At 42.3% G+C, this 18500-nt stretch overlaps 1 protein-coding gene and 1 non-coding gene across 3 annotated transcripts in view; both read right to left on the bottom strand.

Moving 5' to 3' along the window:
• The window catches only part of MAN1A1 (mannosidase alpha class 1A member 1), a 215233-nt gene that overhangs the window by 41994 nt on the left and 154739 nt on the right, over positions 1–18500 (bottom strand). For both annotated transcript variants that reach the window (XM_038767351.1, XM_038767359.1), the window contains one exon: positions 2999–3122. In XM_038767351.1, the coding sequence (XP_038623279.1) occupies positions 2999–3122 (124 nt within the window). The remainder of the gene's footprint in view (positions 1–2998; positions 3123–18500) is intronic.
• Positions 3715–3851, bottom strand: LOC119924593. Its single transcript, XR_005449298.1, has one exon. It is a non-coding gene; the product is annotated as a small nucleolar RNA SNORA7 (small nucleolar RNA).

Genomic DNA, 18500 nt, shown 5'->3' with positions numbered 1-18500 from the left:
TGGCTAGGGCTGAAAACAATACAAATAGTGGGACATGTTATGTGAATTGGAAAGCTTACGATCGTAAGGGCAAGGCTTCTAGGGAAGGACTAAGCTTTATTTTCTGTGGACTCTGGGCTCTCTTTAGGCCCGTCTGAGATCTCCTCTCCCCTCCAAGATAGGAAAGCCCCTGACTAACCCCCAATTTTCTCAAATTCTTCTTCTTCCCCTTTGCTTCGCCTATGCACATGGGCCTGTACTCCTTAATCACCCCAACCCCCACCCCACAGCACTTAAGGTGCATATCCTTATATACTGGGATTTCCCCTTTGTGTAATTTATTTTAATATCTGTCTCCCCCTCTAGTTGGTAAACTATTTGTGGGGAGGGATCATGCCTACGGAGTACACTGTTCTGTACTCTGCCAAGCACTTAGCACAGTGCTCTACACATAGCCAGTGCTCAGAGGTGCAACAGGATTTGGTTACATGAACTCTTAAAAGGATAGTTTGGCTATAACAACACTCGCTTACTGATCCATAGGACTCAATGTATTTTCGTACCCATTCAACCAGTGCTGAGGTGTAAAAAACAATTCATTCAATGGATCCACTGAGTGCTTACAGGGTGTAAAGTGCTTAAACCAACTGGAATGGCACTGGCCATGGCCACCTTCACTGGGTTTCCAGGAGAGGAGGGAGGAGGTCCAGCTAGCCAGACAACATTGAGCATGCAGCCAGAGCCATGGTGGGGAGTAAAATGGGAGAGGTGGGGCGGTAGCTTCTGGCAACCAAAGAGAAGGACAGCAGACAGTAATGACTTGGGGCTGGGATGGGGGCAATCCAGCCCCTTTCATATCTGCTTCTTGTGGGTTAGGGCAGTGCCCTCCCTCCCTCCCCTTCACTTCATAATCCTGTAACCCTGTGGCCTGGGGGAAATAGCTGTGTTCTAATCCCAGCTCTGTCACTTGCCCTCTGTGTGGCCTTGGTCAAGTCACTTAACTTATCTGTTCCTCAGTTTCCTCAACTGTAAAATGGTGATTCAATAACTGTTCTCTCTCCTACTTAGACTGTGAACCCCATGTGGGACCTAACTGACTTTGTATCTCCCCCAGTGCTTAAAACAATGCTTGGTACATAGGAAGTGCCACAATTATTATTCATTCATTCATTCGATTGTATTTATTGGGCGCTTACTGTGTGCAGAGTCCTGAGTGCATGGGAGAATACATTATTACAGTAAACAGACACATTCCCTGCCCACAACAAGCTTACACTGGACATCTATTCCAGCACTTTTTCTTAAACTTGAGTCAAGTTTCAGTGGGTTCTGGCTTTTTTTCAGCACTGGGAATAATATCTTGCCAGTTCAACTTCAAAAATGGCTCTTGGGGAACAAGAAGCATGGCACAGGGAGGAAACAGGAGGGGGCTAGGTGTCTGAACGTCCTTTCTCAGGGCATGGGAGGATTAGGTTAGGAGCCACATGTGGGTCTAGGCCAAGAGGGGCTTGGGAAGATGAGAGCGCCAGGGTCACACATCATAATAATGCTAATAATAATAATTACGGTATTTGTTACTATTTGCCAGGCACTGAACTGAGCACTGGGGTGGAAACAAACACATCGGGCTGGATACAGTCCCTATCCCACATGGGGCTTCACAGTCACAATCCCTATTTTACAGGTGAGAAAACTGAGGCCCAGAGAAGTTAAGTGACTTGCCCAAGGTCACACGGCAGACAAGTGGCAGAACCGGGGTTAGAACACATGCCCTTCTGACTCTCGGGCCCATGTTCTATCCACTAAGCCACGCTGCTCTGGCCTAGTGGATAAATAAGTCTCCGTTCCCCATCTGGATCCACATCTCCGACTGCTCCGACTCCCAGCTCAGTCTGGGAAGTTACTCGGTCCAGTGACCACCCAGGAACTGGGAGAGTGGAAAAGCCAGACCCCAGCTTCACCAATGCTGACTGGCTGGTCATCCATTTGGCTTTATCGTAGCCAGGTTCCACTGGATTCCACCTTGGATCTGAGAACAGGATTTCTGACCGGGGTGGGGCCAGACTCAGCCTAAGGAAAAATAACTGTGGCACCAGAGGAAAGAGTAATTCTCCAATGACTGGATGGTTTTGAGTCAGCTGAAGACATCTTTTCTAATTTCAGGGAAGAGAATTACTTCAGACAACAATCTCTAGTCGCTTGCATCCCGATCCTGAGTCAACGTAGCAAACTGTAGCAAACTTAAGTCAAAGATATTAAGCCCTCCGAATGCCATTTTGAAATGAACCAAGTGCTAAGAGCATTTGAAGACCTTTTCTTAGCTCGTAAGGCTCCTTTACACAATCTTAATACTAAACAGCAGGGGCTAAAGTTAAAAGCATGAGATTAGTAATCACATCTGTATTTTAGCTCTGGCTCTGCCATTTGCCTGCTGTATGGCTTTAGACAAGTTGCTTAATTTCTCTGGGACTCAGTTTGCTCATCAGGAAAATGGGGATAAAATGCTTGTGAGCCCTATGGTGCACCAGCCAGCTCTGGTGTGCTCTGATAAGCTTGTATCTACCTAGCACTTAGCACCTTGCTGGCATTGAGTAAGGACTTAATAAATATCATCATTATTATTATTATTAATAAATGATTACTATTTGTTACTTTTAAGCACCTGAGAAGTAATCTCCTTCAATTCATCACAACTACTGGGTTGTTTTGTAGCTTTATTGGGAGTTTATATTAAAGAGTTTTTTAGCTTAACGTGACCAACAAAGTCTCTGATCAAACTAGTGATGACGCTTTCCTAAATGAATTTTCCTTGAATGATGTTTCAAATATATTTTTTAGCGTACCCAATAGAACTCTAACACCAAGATTCAGTAGTCATGAGGATTAATATTGATGAGTCTCAAACACATACTTGCTTCACCGGAAATGATGAACATGTTTACGATACAGTCAGAATTTCCAACATATCATGACAGGACTGAAATTCCAGTGATAACAAGATTCTCCCGGAGAGTCCTACCTTTTCTGCAAAAACCGGGTTCCCAGACAAATGGCTCAAATGGATAAATTCCAAATGCAGGGTTCCAAATTCTGCCAGAATGCTACTTCCTCCTGAGGCCCAAGGCCAGTTTCGACCAATCCCACTATAGGAAAAAGAAAGAAAAAAGGCCCAGCAGAAAAGGCTAGTGAATATTTTGTCTAATGCTGTCAAGTTGTCTCTGACCCATAGTGATGCCATGGACATGTCTCCCAGAACACCCCACCTCCATCTGCAACTGTTCTGGTAGTGGATCCACAGAGTTTTCTTCATTTCTTCAATCGTATTTATTGAGCGCTTACTGTGTGCAGAGCACTGCACTAAGCACTTGGAAAGTACAATTTTCTTGGAAGTGGTTTACCATTGCCTCCTTCCCCACAGTCAACTGGAGTCTAGAGAAGCAGCGTGGCTCTGTGGAAAGAGCCCGGGCTTGGGAGACAGAGATCATGGGTTCTAATCCCGGCTCCGCCACTTGTCAGCTGTGTGACTTTGGGCAGGTCACAACTTCTCTGTGCCGCAGTTCCCTCATCTGTAAAATGGGGATTAAGACTGTGAGCCCCACATGGGACAACCTGATTACTCTGTATCTACCCCAGCACTTAGAACAGTGCCTGGCACATAGTAAGTGCTTAACAAATACCATCATTACTATTTTTATTATTTCCTATGTTGCTGCTACCCAGCAAAAGGGAGTTTTGACTTGTAGCAGATTGCCTTCCACTCGCTAGCCACTGCCCAAGCTAGGAATGGAATGGACAGGCCTCTGCTTGACTCTCCCTCCACAGTCGAGACTGGTAGAATACTGGAAACTCACCAGGTGTGACCTTTAGATGTGTTCAACTATTGTACTGTCCCTGAAAAGGAATTCAGCAAATAAATCTACAGTATATATATATATACACACAAAAAAAATCTTACTTTATTTTAGAAAGCCAAAACTCTTTTGTGAAATGTAACTTTTGGAATTCCAGTTTTCAGCAGTGAAATATGGGGTTACCACAGCACTTTCACACATTGGTCATGTTTCAGTAAAGCATACCTTCCAATTAGCCTAGGCTTGAATTAGGTCAATAACTCACTCTTAAGGCCCTGAAGTCATTTATTTGGCTCTGCTGCCTGACAATACTCATTACTCCTTGATAAGTGTGTCTAATTCCCAAATACCACCCCCCAGAGTTGTTTGTTTATTGTGACACAGTAAATTGCTCATTAGCATTAGTGAGAGATACCCAATACCAAACTAAACCTTAAACAAGATTATCTGGCTGATAAATCACAGGCTAAAGACTGAGGAATCTGACCACACTTTCTTCCAATAACAACTGCTGTAAAACTACTAATCTACTGATTGTAACATTTAGAAATTAGAGTCTAATAATTCCCATTAAATGTGAAAAATTCTATGTTTTTAGGAGTGTATTTTAACTCCATGTAGATCAGCAGTGTGGCTCAGTGGAAAGAGCAGGGACTTGGGAGTCAGAGGTCATGGGTTCTAATACCGGCTTCACCATTTGTCAACTGTGTGACTTTAGGCAAGTCACTTAACTTCTCTTTGCCTCAGTTACCTCATCTATAAAATGGGGATTAAGACTGTGAGCCCCACGTGGGACAACCTGATTACCCTGTATCCCCACAGTGCTTAGAACAGTCCTTGGCACATAGTAGGTGCTTAACAAACACCATTGTCATTATTATTATTATTATTATTACCTATTAGGGAGTCATCCAAAATAATAATAATAATAATTTTGGTATTTGTTAAGTGCTTACTATGTAAAAAGCACTGTTCTAAGCACTGGGGAGGATACACGGTGATCAGGTTGTCCCATGTGGGGCTCACAATCTTAATCCCCATTTTACAGATGAGGTGACTGAGGCCCAGAGAAGTGAAGTGACTTGCCCAAAGTCACACAGCTGACAAGCGGCGGAGGCGGGATTAGAACCCATGACCTCTGACTCCCAAGCCCGGGCTCTGGCCTAGATTAAAAGCTCCTTGTGGGCAAGGAACATGTCTACCAACTCTGCTGTACTTTCCCAAGAGTTTAGTATAGAGTTCTGCACAAAGTAAGTGCTCAATAAATAGCATTGATTGATATGTAATAATAATAATAATGTCATTTATTAAGCACTTACTATGTGCAAAGTACTGTTGTAGGCGCTGGGGAGGTTACAAGGTGATCAGGTTGTCCCACGGGGGGCTCACAGTCTTAATCCCTATTTTACAGATGAGGTAACTGAGGCCCAGAGAGTTAAGTGACTTGACCAAAGCCACACAGCTGACAATTGGTGGAGGCGGGATTTGAACCCATGACCTCTGCCTCCAAAGCCTGTGCTCTTTCCACTTAGCCACGCTGCTTCTCTAGTTGTATACCTTAAGCTCCTTGTGGGCAGGAAGTGTGTTTGCCAACTTTGTTTTATTTTACTTTCCCAAGTACTTAATATAGTGCTCTGCACATAGTAGCAGGTCTGTAAATGCTATATCCTGATTGACTGCTTTTACCAGTCTGTGTGGTCCACAATTATCCCTATCAACATTGACAAATGCCTACCTCTCCCCATTCAAACCACCACCACTTCTTCCAATACAACTAGGACAAGAGAACAAGTGAAATGCTTTAAACAAACAGGCTCAAAACGTAACTCAGAAAATCAAAAAGTGAACAAGACAGAGATGGTGCACCTTCAATTCCTCATTGACTTGTTGCCTGATTTTATTTTCATTAATGGCATTTATTAAGCACTTACTTTGTGCAAAGCACTGTTCTAAGCACTGGGGCGGTTCCAAGGCGATCAGGTTGTCCCACAGGAGGCTCACAGTCTTCATCCTCATTTTACATATGAGGTAACTGAGGCACAGAGAAGTGAAGTGACTTGCCCAAAGCCACACAGCTGACAAGTGGTGGAGCCGGGATTTGAACCCATGACCTCTGACTCCAAAGCCTGTGCTCTTTCCACTGAGTAACGCTACTTCTCTGATATTCTTTTGGTCTGGATATGTAGGCCAGCGTGTATTTTCATGGCTTTATTTAAAGTGGTATTTGTTAAGCACTTACTATGTGTCAAACACTGTTCTAAGTGCTGGCACAGGTATAAGTTAATTAGATCAGCCACAGTCCCTGTCCGCATAGGGAGGACAATCTAAGTAGGAGGGAGAACAGGTATCCCCATTTTACAGTTTAGGAAACTGAGGCATAGAGAAGTTAAGTGACTTGCCCAAGGTCACACAACAGAAAAGTGGTGGAGCCCAGATTAGAAGCCAGGTCCTTCTGACTCCCAGGCCCGTGGTCTAACCACTAGGCCATGCTGCTGCTGATGTCCAAATTTCTCCTTGACCTCCTCCAATCTGGCTTCTGCCTCCTTCACCCTACAGAACCTGCCCTCTCAAAGGTCACCAATGATCTACTTTTTTTCAAATCCAGCAGTTTCTATTTCATCCTAATAACCCACCTTGGCATCTCAGCTGCCTTTGACACTGAGGACCACCTCTTTCTCTTGGAAACATTATCCGACTTTGTCTTCACTGCAATTGTCTTCTCCTGGTTCTACTCCAATCTTTCTGGAAGCTCATTCTCAGTCTCTTTCACGCTCTCCTCTTTTGCCTCCCACCCCTAACTGTGGGAGTCCTTCAAGACTAAGTCGTAGGTCCCCTTTTATTCTCTACCTGCACCCACTCCCTTGGAGAACTCAATCACTCCCATGGCTTCAACTACCATATTGCTGCGGTTGATTCCCAGATCCACATCTACAACCTTATCTTTCTCCTTCTCTGCAGTCTTGCATTTCCTCTGGCCTTCAAGACATCTCTACTTAGATATCCCACTTACATCTCAAACTAAACATTTCCAAAACAGAACTTTTCTTCCCATGGAAACCCTGTCCTCCCCATTCATTCATTCATTCAATCGTATTTATTGAGCGCTTACTGTGTGCAGAGCACTGTACTAAATGCTTGGGAAGTACAAGTTGGCAACATATAGAGACCGTCCCTACCCAACAACGGGCTCACAGTCTAGAAGGGGGAGACAGACAACAAAACAAAACATGTGGACAGGTGTCAAGTCATCAGAATAAATAGAAGTAAAGCTAGATGCATATCATTAACACAATAAATACACTAGTAAATATGTACAAGTAAAATAAATAGAGTAATAAATCTATACAAACATATATACAGATGCTGTGGGGAGGGGAAGGAGGTAGGGTGGGGGGGATGGGGAGGAGGAGAGGAAAAAGGGGGCTCAGTCTGGGAAGGCTTCCTGGAGGAGGTGAGCTCTCAGTAGGGCTTTGAAGGGAGGACGAGAGCTAGCTTGGCGGATGTGCAGAGGGAGGGCATTCCAGGCCAGGGGGAGGATGTGGGCTGGGGGTCGATGGCAGGACAAGTGAGAACAAGGTACAGTGAGGAGGTTAGCAGCAGAGGAGTGGAGGGTGGGGGCTGGGCTGGAGAAGGAGAGAAGGGAGGTGAGGTAGGAGGGGGCGAGGTGATGGACAGCCTTGAAGCCGAGAGTGAAGAGGTTTTGCCTGATGCGTAGGTTGATTGGTAGCCACTGGAGATTTTTGAGGAGGGGAGTAACACGCCCAGAGCATTGCTGCACAAAGGTGATCCGGGCAGCTGTGTGCAGCATAGACTGAAGTGGGGAGAGACAGGAGGATGGGAGATCAAAGAGAAGGCTGCCCATCTCTGTAGACAGCACCACCATCCTCTCTGTCTCATAAGTCCATAACCATAGCATTATCGACTCATCCCTCTCATTCAACCCACATATTCACTCTGTCACAAAATCAGTTCAACCTCCATGCTATTGCCAAATTCCACTCTTTCCTCTTCATCTAAACTGCTACCATATTAATCCAAGCATTTATCCTATCCCACCTCAATTACCGCCTCAAGCCTTGAGCTGACCTCCCTGCCTCCTGTCTCTCCCCACTCCAGTCCATATTTCACTCAGCTGCCTGGATCATTTTTCTACAAAATCATTCAGTCCATTTTTCCCCACTCTTCAAGGACTTCCAGTAGTCGTCCATCTACCTCTGCATCAAACAGAGATTCCCTATCACTGGCTTTTAAAGCACTAAATCACCTTGCCTTATTACACTAAATAGTTGACAAAATATAGTTTCCTAAAAATGAAAACTAACATTGTCAGTTAACCTGGGCTATGAAGAATTGTCTTTAAATTCAGAATAAAATCTCCTAAATCCATGTTATTTCCATATAACTTCCTTGTTGTCTCCTGCATTCATATACCTACATCGTAGTCTGCTATTTCTCATTAGATTATTTTTACTCTGGGTTATTTCAGCATTTCTTTGATTTTAATTTTTAAAAACTGAAGGGTGTGATTCCTTAAAATACATGTATTGAAATTAAATTACCTAACTGATTTTGACACAGTAACAGAAAAAACCTCAGAGTTGAAAGAAGTGAGACAGTAAATATAAGCCTTTAATTATGTTGTGTAAATATCACTTTGTTTTAAAAATTATTTTCAAAAAGTCTTTCATTAGCAACAAAACACATTCTCTAGAACAATAATCCACATATGCAATATCAGCAGCGTGGCTCAGTGGAAAGAGCCCGGGCTTTGGAGTCAGAGGTCACGGGTTCAAATCCCAGCTCCGCCAACTGTCAGCTGTGTGACTTTGGGCAAGTCAGTTCACTTCTGTGGACCTCAATTCTCTCTTCTGTAAAATGGGGATTAAGACTGTGAGCCCCCCCCGTGGGACACTCTCATCACCTTGTAACCTCCCCAGCGCTTAGAACAGTGCTTTGCACATAGTAAGCGCTTAATAAATGCCATTATTATTACTATTATATGCAATTTTTTATAGACTTCCTGCTAACAGGTACATTCAATGGTAGAGAGTTTAATTTAGGCAGTGATATTGATTGTTATAACTTTTTGGGATCAGACTCTTTATGTAAATTTGGAGTTGATGGCCTCTTTCAAGCAGGCATGTGAAAAGACTTAAATGTAACCAGTCCATAATGATATTAACAGGAAACTGTTAATAATAATGATAATAAAAATGATAATAATAACAATAATTACGGTACTTAAGTGCTTCTTGTCTTATGCCTGCGAGTTGTTTCCGACCCACAGTGACACCACGGACACATCTCTCCCAGAAAGCCCCGCTCTCCATCTGTGATCGTTCTGGTAGTGTATCCATATAATTTTCTTGGTAAAAATACCGAAGTGGTTTACCATTGCCGCCTTCCATGCAAAACTCGAGTGTCTGTCCTTGACTCTCTCCCATGCTCCTGCTGCCCAGCACAGGGGAGTTTTGACTTGTAGAAGATTGCCTTCCACTTACTAGCCACTGCTTAAGATAGGAACGGAATGGGTATGCCTCTGCTTGACTCTCCCTCCTGTAGCCGAGACTGGTAGAGTACTGAAAACTCTCCAGGTGTGCCCCTGAGAGGGGACTTAAGTGCTTACAGTGTGCCAGTGACCGTTCTAAGCGCTGGGGTAGATTCATTTATTCAATTGTATTTATTGAGCGCTTACTGTGTGCAGAGCACTGTACTTAGCACTTGGGAAGTACAAGTTGGCAACAACTTGATACCTGGGTAGATACAAGTTCATCAGCTTGAACACAGTCCCTGCCTCACATGGGGCTCACACTCTTAGTCCTCATTTTACCGATGAGGTAACTGAGACCCAGAGAAGTTAAGCGACTTATCCAAGGTCACACAGCAGACATGTGGCAGATTTGGGATTAGCACCCAGGTCCTTCTGACTCTCAGGTCCATCCACTAAGTCATGCTGCTTCTCCCAAGCCAACACAATGTAAATCACCTTTATTAGTTGATGCATTTATGTCCTGTTAAGAGGCTACTACTTTTACTTTACTGAAAAATACTGATAATTTTGGAATGGGGAAAAAATCAATACCAGAGAGTGAGTTGTTTTTCTCATAAGTGCCAGAATAATTACATTTGACTAAAAACAAAAGTTCTAAGAAGGAGAAATCATGAAAGTGAGACTGGTGCCAAACATCAGTACAGCATAACAACACGTGAAATAGTTGAGTATGATTACATTTTTCTTTCTCTTTTAATCTAAATATCAATCAAGCAATAAAACTCAAGATTCATCAGTGCAATTTAAATATTCATTCATGACTTTAACATAAAATATTGGAGAATCATGAAAATATGTTTTATTTTGGAAGCCTAATATAAAGAAGTTATTAAAGCATAATATTTTGAATTCTGATGGGGAATTATTTCCATTTTATCTGCTATCTTCGAGGATTTCTTAGTACAGTGCTCTGCACATAGTAAGTGCTCAATAAATACGATTGATTGATTGATTCATTGATACAACACTCCCCAACACACCAATTGAATAATTTACAATATAATCATGAAAGTGAGGTAAAATATGAAATGGTTTGTTCCCTTTTTATGCCCCCAAAAGTCTCTGTGCATACATGAGTACGAGTATATATCCATGTGCCAACTTGGTCCTAAAAAAAGCTTAGGGCTAAAGAAAAACATGCCAAGAAAATAATAATCAATCAATCAGTGATATTTATTGAGTGCTTATTGTGTGCAGAGCATGGAACAAAGCACTTGGGAAAGTACAGTAAAGCCGAGTTGGTAGACATGATCCCTGCCCAAAGTGAGCTTTCAGTCTAGAGGGGGAGACAGGCATTATTATAAGTCATTATATTATTAGAAGCAGTTTAGCCTACTAGATAGATCACGGGCCTGGGAGTCTAAAGGACCTGAATTCTATCCTGGTTTTGCTACTTGTCTGCTGTGTGCCCTTGGGCAAGTCACTTCGCTTCTCTGTGCCTTAGTTACCTCATCTGTAAAATGGGGATTAGTTCCCATGTGGGACAGGGACTGTGTCCAATCTGATTATCTTGTATCTACCCCAGTGCTTAGTACAGTGCCAGGCACATAGTAAGTTTTGAACTAATACCATTATTATTATTAATATATTGTAAATGAACAAATCATGAATATGTTCATAAGTGCTGAGGAGCTGAAGGTGGGTGAATAAAAGGTGTAAATCCAAGTGCAAGGGTGACACAGCAGGGGGTGGGAGAAGGGGATATGAAGGTTTAGTCAGGGAAGGCCTCTTGAAGGAGATGTGATTTTAATAAGGTTTTGAAGGTGGGAAGGGTCTGTTGGATATGAAGCGGGGATCTAGCGGGGCGGGCGTTCCAGGCTGGAAGCTGGAGCTCAGCTCCCTGGGGGCACCACGGAGCCCTGGGTTCGGAGCAGGAAAGTTGAATCCAGATAGCTCTGCTCTCACCCCTCTTCAGGTATCTCTCTGGGAACATTTTCAGTTTCCCCATGAGGAATTTCTTTTGTAGAGTGACGGGGTGGATTTTTGGATGCATGGATTGGTTTTCCTAAACTTAACTATCTAGCTTTTTAAGGGACTGCTTTTTATTCACACAAAGATTTACAGCATAGCCTAGTGGAAAGGGTATGGCCTGGTACACAGAAGACCCGAGTTCTAATTGACTTGGCGACTTGTCTGCTGTGGGACCTTAACTTTTCTGTGCCTCAGTCTCCTCAAATGTAAAATGGGGATTAAATTCCAATTCTCCCTCCATTATAAGTGGTTAGTCCAATTCATTCATTCATTTAACTGTATTTACTGAGTGCTTACTGTGTGCAGAGCACTGTACTAAACGCTTGGGAAGTACAATTTGGCAACATATAGAGACGATCCCTATTCAACAATGGGCTCAGTCTAGAAGGGGGAGACAGACAACAAAACAGAACTCGTAGACAGGTGTCAAAATCATTAGAATAAATAGAATTACAGCTATATGCATATCATTACCAAAATAGAATAGAAAATATGTACAAGTAAAATAAATAGAGTTATAAATCTGTACAAATATATACAAGTGCTGTGGGGAAGGGAAGGGGTGGGGGAGGAATGGGGAGGAGGAGAGGGGTGGTCTTTGCCTTGATTACTTTCAATCTACAACAGACCTTAAGTTTAGTACTTGGCACATAATATGCGCTTAACAAATACCACAAATATTATTATTCACAACATCTAGCTTATACCTTTCTTAAAATGGAAGTTGAAATAGTTTCTGGCTTTCTAGAGACGTGTCATGTCAAATTTTCCCTTTAAATAATAAAACTTTTTAAAAAATCCCCCCAAAACTAAACACTATGTGAAAACAGAGGTAAACATATTGAATTCAGCACTGGAAAAACAGCTGTGAATGTTACTTGGGTGTAGACGCAGAATGGTCTAATCTTATGCTAAATACTTGGTTCTCCTTTGGGAAAGTAATATTCTTAATCTTTAAAATTAAAGAACTGCAGTGTTCTGAGAGACACCTGAACGAGTTACAGGAAGCATATGAATTTTTTTTTTCCTGAAGAATGGGAGGGATAATTCCTCTCTAAAACTTTACCAAAAAACCTGAAAGAAGTCTTCTCTGACCAGCCCTCCACATGTATGTCCTCAGCACTTACAGTTGAGCTGAAGAGTTTAAGTGGCACGTTCTACGTAACGATGCATTTGCCTTTTAAAATTTGCAGGTTTCTCTAGGATTTTGTGTTGCAAGATTTTTCTATTACTGGATTTTCTTCATTATTTTTTTTTACAGTGGGACCCATTTTCCCTATCAGATTCTGGACCACTTGTGGTACAGCGTGACTCAATGACTTTGACCCTTTTCTCACCACTCAGTTCGGTCCTTTTCACAGAGTAAGTACATTACAAATACAGTAGGAAAAATAACAAGAATTTGACCAGAAACTCCTTGGAAGCAGGGACGTCTCTGTAATTTTCCACTATAGTCTAGCACATTGCTCCAAGTAGAGTCTGCAATCGGCACAGATGGTTTCTTTTTTTAAAAAAAATCTTTATACGGTATTTGTTATGTGCTTACTATATGCCAGACACTAGACTAAGCGCTGCGGTGGATACAAGCAAATCGGGTTGGATACAGTCCCTGTCCCACGTGGGGCTCACAATCTCAATCCCCATTTTACAGGTGAGGTTACTGAGACCAGAGAAATGAAGTGACTTGTCCAAGCTCACACAGCAGACAAGTAGAAGGTCCTTGTGGCTCCCAGGCCTGGGCTCTACCCATTAAGCCACACTACTTCTCATGCTGATGTCAATGGTCTCAGGACAGGCTTCCGCACCATCTTACTGGAAAGTAAACTCCTGTTGGTTTTCTACAGTCCTTTCCAGCTCCTTAATTTAATGTTCATCACTCATAAAATGCCCGACAGCAGCAACAAGGCCCTCGTAATCCAATCAGGTTGTAGAGTCATTATTATTTTAGAGTGATTGTGACAGGATCGTTGCAGAGAGCTGTTACAACTCAGCTGGGATGGGGGAGAGGGGCAAAGCAATTCTCTGCTCCACTGTCTAGACCTTCCTGAAAGTAGTAGGGAACTTCTGCTGCCTGTCAAAGTGGCATGATTTTTGGTGCTGCTGCCTTCACACTCTGTGGATCAATAATAATAATAATAATAATAATAATAATAATAATAATAATAATAAGATAATGGTATTTATTAAGGGCTTACTATGTGCCAAGCACTGTTCTAAGTGCTGGGGTAGATACAAGGTAATTAGATTGTCCCACGTGGGGCTCACAGTCTTAATACCATTTTACAGATGAGGTAACTGAGGCACAGAGAAGTGAAGTGACTTACCCAAGGTCACACAGCAGACAAGTGGTGGAGCCTGGATTAGAACCCAGGTTCTCTGACATAATAATAATAATAATAATAATAATGGCATTTATTAAGTGCTTACTATGTGCAAAGTACTTTTCTAAGTGCTGGGGAGGTTACAAGGTGCTCAGGTTGTCCCACGGGGGGCTCACAGTCTTAATCCTCATTTTACAGATGAGGTAACTGAGGCCCAGGGAAGTTAAGTGACTTGCCCAACGTCACACAGCGGACAATCGGCAGAGCCAGGGTTTGAACCCATGACCTCTTACAATAGGATCGATGGCACCAGCACAGCATTTTTTAAGGGACACAACTCACAACCTACTTCTTCAGGGGAAACTCTGACACTTGGATTTGATAAGTAGTATATATGAACAAAGATTCCAATAGATAATAATTAAAACTCATGACTGCCTCAAAAATTTCATAATGCTAATTTTTTCTCTATAGAGCAGCTAAAATTCTATTAGCTAGTCTCATTAAGGGAAGTAAAAGACATTACTCAGAATTAACAGTCCTTAAATAGGTCCTATTTAATGCATTAATGAATAAACTATACTACACAATTCAAGTTTCCTGTTACAAATTTTGCTAAAAGTTTAATTAACCAATTTCCTAGGGCTAAAAGAGCAAAGACAATTTGAACGACGTAGACGAGAAAGATAACTCTAATCCATACGAACAATTTTTAATCAAGTCCCTACAGAAAAAAGCAAAGAGTAAATCAAGAACTGAGTTCACAGTTCCACTACCTATGCATTTAATAAAGACGGCAGCTAAAGAAAAGTTTTTAAAGCTAAATTATGAAATGTATTGGCTTTTATGTCAAAAGAATGAGGTGAAATGCCTTTGAATTATTTGTTTGTGTTTGAACTCATACGCACGTACAGCTGCTCTTTCTTTTCCATGATGATGCCAATGTCAGAGAGTTCAATGCTTACAGGGATGACTCAAAAGACCAATGTGTGAGAATGCAATGCCATCCACATAGTGCACATTTAAAGAGGGTTATTTGCTATGCTGACGCACTTCCTCCATCCCATCTTCTCCAAAGGCCATCCCTGACTAAATCCTCAATTCCCCTCCCTGCTCTCCCCACTGTGTCGACCGAGCACTTGGCTGTGTATCCCTTAAGCACTGTTATATTCAATTTCCTCCTTCAAAGCCCTACTGAAGACTCACCTCCTCCAGGAGGCCTTCCCAGACTAAGCTCCCCTTTTCCTCAGCTCCCCCCTCCTCCCCGTCGCCCCAAATCGCTCCCATTGCTCTATCCTCTTCCCCGCCCCACAGCACTTGTGCACATATATATATATACATATCTATAATTCCATTTATTTATATTAATGCTTATTTACTTGTTTTGATGTGTATATATATCTATAATTCTGTTTATTTATATTGATGCCTATTTACTTGTTTCGATGTCTGTCTCTCCCCTTCTAGACTGTGAGCCCATTGGGGCTGGGATTGTCTCTCTTTGTACTTTCCAGGCGCTTAGTACAGTGCTCTGCCCCCAGTAAGCGCTCAATAAATATGATGGAATGAATGAATTAATGTAAATATCCTTATTCTTTACTATTTCCACTATCTGGAATTAATTTTAATGGCTATCTCCCTTTTGTAGACTGTAAGCTCCTTGTGGGCAGGGGTTGTGATTACAAACTCTATTGTACCGTACTTTCCCAAGTGCCAGTGTTCTAATCCTGGTTTTGCCCGTTGCCTGCTGTATGAACTTGGACAAGTCACCTCACTTCTCTGTGCCTCAGTTTCCTCATCTGTCAAATGGGTATTAAGACTGTAAGCCCCATGTGGAACAGGGACTGAGTCCAACCTGATTAGCCTGTATCTACCCTAGAACTTAGTGCAGTGCCTGACACATAGTAAGTGCTTAAATACCATAAAAATGCTCAGTACACTGCTCTGCACACAGTAAGACTTCAATAAATACCATTAATTGATTGAATGACACATTTGTCCCATTAAATGACCTGCTTCTGTTTTCAAGCCCACCTCTAGGTAACCTAATCTTGGTAAAGTCTTAGCTCAAGGAGAACAATCACCCACTGTAGTCTGCCAAGTTAGACTATCTGCTCTGGTGGCCTCCCAAAAGGAAACTGTCTTACTGTTAGAGATTGTGGTCCAGTACATCCTTGGATGAGGCTAGAGAAGTGGTGTAGCCTAATGGAAAGAGCACAGGCCTAGGAGTTACAAGGACCTGGGGTTTAAACACAGCTCCATCACTTGTCTGCTGTGTGACTTTGGGCAAGTCACGTCACATCTCTGTGGCTCAGTTACCTCATCTGCAAAATGGGGATTAAGACCGTAGACTTAACCCCCTCTCTAGACTGTAAACCCGCTATGGGCAGGGATTGTCTCTCTTTATTGCTGTACTTTACTTTCCAAGCGCTAAGTACAGTGCTCTGCACACAGTAAGCCCTCAATAAATACGATTGAATGAATGAATGAACAAACTGTGAGCCCCATGTGGGACAGGGACTGTGTCCAATCCAATTTACTTGTAGCCACCCTTGCGCCTAGTACGGTACCCGGCACACAGTGAGCACTTAACGGACACCACAATTATTATTAGTAATTATTATTATTATTTGGCCAGCTTTAAAGTGCCTCCTTCCAGTTTCCCACGGCTGTTTGGACATATTGCCATCAGTCATCGCACATGACCTGTCCTGTGAATCTGTGAAGCCGTAAGCCTCAACGCTGGTGATCTGACTGCATTCTTGAACCTCTGCATTGGAAATCTTCTTCGGCCATTTAATTTTGTCTGCTTAATACACAATGCTGCTCAACAGCTAGGTTACAAGGCCGAGCTCCACAGCCCCCCGACACCAGAAATTTGCAAGGTGCTTCTTCAACATCAGAGCAGCCCTACTGAGACAAGGGAGCCTGGCTTCAAGTAAGGATATGATTTAATTTCATTTCAATATTTCTAGGAACTTAAATAAATACGACCGGAAAATGCCAACCTTCCACAGAAACTCTGGGTACTGATTTTCACTCTGAGCTGGGGTTGAATTTAGACTGAGGAGCAGGAGATTTGCTGACAAAAGCCTCCCTGCTGTGGGTTCTCCCAGATGTGAAGGTGAAAACAGCACTGTGTACCCCTAATGCCTTCCTACACCTCTTTCTCATCAACATGCCTCTTTCTGGGCCATTTCTTTCTTTCTGCACACTTCCTCTCTTCCCTCCCTTCCTCCACGCTAGTTTTAGGATGCTAGCATCCAGATGGGAAGCAGGTTGTTTAAATATCGATGAGTTCTAACATCGGCTCCTGAAGCAGAGAGCATAAAGGGAGGACATGTAGATGGGGGGATAGGGAACATGGGGCAGTTGAAGAGACAAAATGACACTATCCCAGTATCGCCGCTTGCCTGCTGTGTGACCTTGGGCAAGCCACTTTGCTTCTCTGTGCCTGTTACCTCACTGTAAAATGGGGATTAAGACTGTAAACCCAATGTGGGACAGGGAGTAGGTCCAACCTGATGAGCTTGTATCTATCCCAGTGCTTAACAGTAAGTGCTTAACAAATACCATAATTATCAATATTATAATTGATACACAGCACCTGTATATATGTTTGTACAGATTTATTACTCTATTTATTTTACTTGTACATATTTACCATTCTATTTATTTTGTTAATGATGTGCATCTAGATTTACTTCTATTTATTCGATGACTTGACACCTGTCCACATGTTTTGTTTTGTTGTCTGTCTCCCCCTTCTAGACTGTGAGCCCGTTGTTGGGTAGAGACCGTCTCTATATGTTGCTAACTTGTACTTCCCAAGCGCTTAGTACAGTGCTCTGCACACAGTAAGCGCTCAATAAATACGATTGAATGAATGAATGAATATTATTATTATCATAAATTGACCCCACAGTGTGGTTCTAAAATTTTCCACCTAGGCTTCATAATAATACAAATGATAATAATAATAATTACTAATTACAGCATCTGTTAAGCACTTACTATGTGCCAGGCACTGTTATAAGTGCTGGGGGGGGCGGGGGTACAAACATATCGGTTTGGACACAGGTCTTGTCCCACATGTGGCTTACAATCTTAATCCTCATTTTACAGCTGAAATAACTTAGGCAGAGAAGTGAAGTTATTTTCTCAAGGTCACACAACAGATAAATGGCAAATCCAGTATTAGAACACAGGTCCTTCTGGCTCTCAGGCCTGTGCTCTATCCACTAGGTCACGTTGCTTCTCAGAATATCCCCTGTACAGAGTAGGCCCTCGAAACAAACGCCTTCGATGAAGATGATGCAGAAGGCTGAACCAAACACCTTTATAAAATACTTAACTGAAAACTTCAATTACCCGTGTTTGCTGGAAAGACACAGAAGGCATAAAAGGCAAATGATTCCAAAAGAAGAAAATCCATAATCCATCAATGAGAAGCAAGAATGTAAGGGATTAAGTCATGCATCTTAAAAATAGTTACAAATACATTAGTATCAATTTAACTCCAATTCTGATAAAATAGGCCTAATGAGAAAATGTTAAAGCCTCATCATCCATCAACAAATGCCTACTTTGTGCAAAGAACGTGACTAGGCTTTGAGGGAAAATTATAGAAGGTGATTAAGACGATCTCCATCTTAGTTAGCAATCGCACAGAGGTGCCAGGCAAATACCAAGACAAAATCATACAGTTAGATAGAATTAAAGAAGCATAGATGACATGAATTATACACAGCTGTTCAAAATTACTCATACATGCTGAAGTAGTAGGGATGTGCTTCATCTCTTTCCTCACAATTGCTTGGAGTTGTT

The sequence above is a fragment of the Tachyglossus aculeatus genome, chromosome 2, assembly GCF_015852505.1.
Source record: "Tachyglossus aculeatus isolate mTacAcu1 chromosome 2, mTacAcu1.pri, whole genome shotgun sequence".
Lineage (NCBI taxonomy): Eukaryota > Metazoa > Chordata > Mammalia > Monotremata > Tachyglossidae > Tachyglossus > Tachyglossus aculeatus.
The sequence above is the reverse complement of the archived record's forward strand: the minus strand, read 5'-3'. Positions and strand labels throughout refer to the sequence as shown.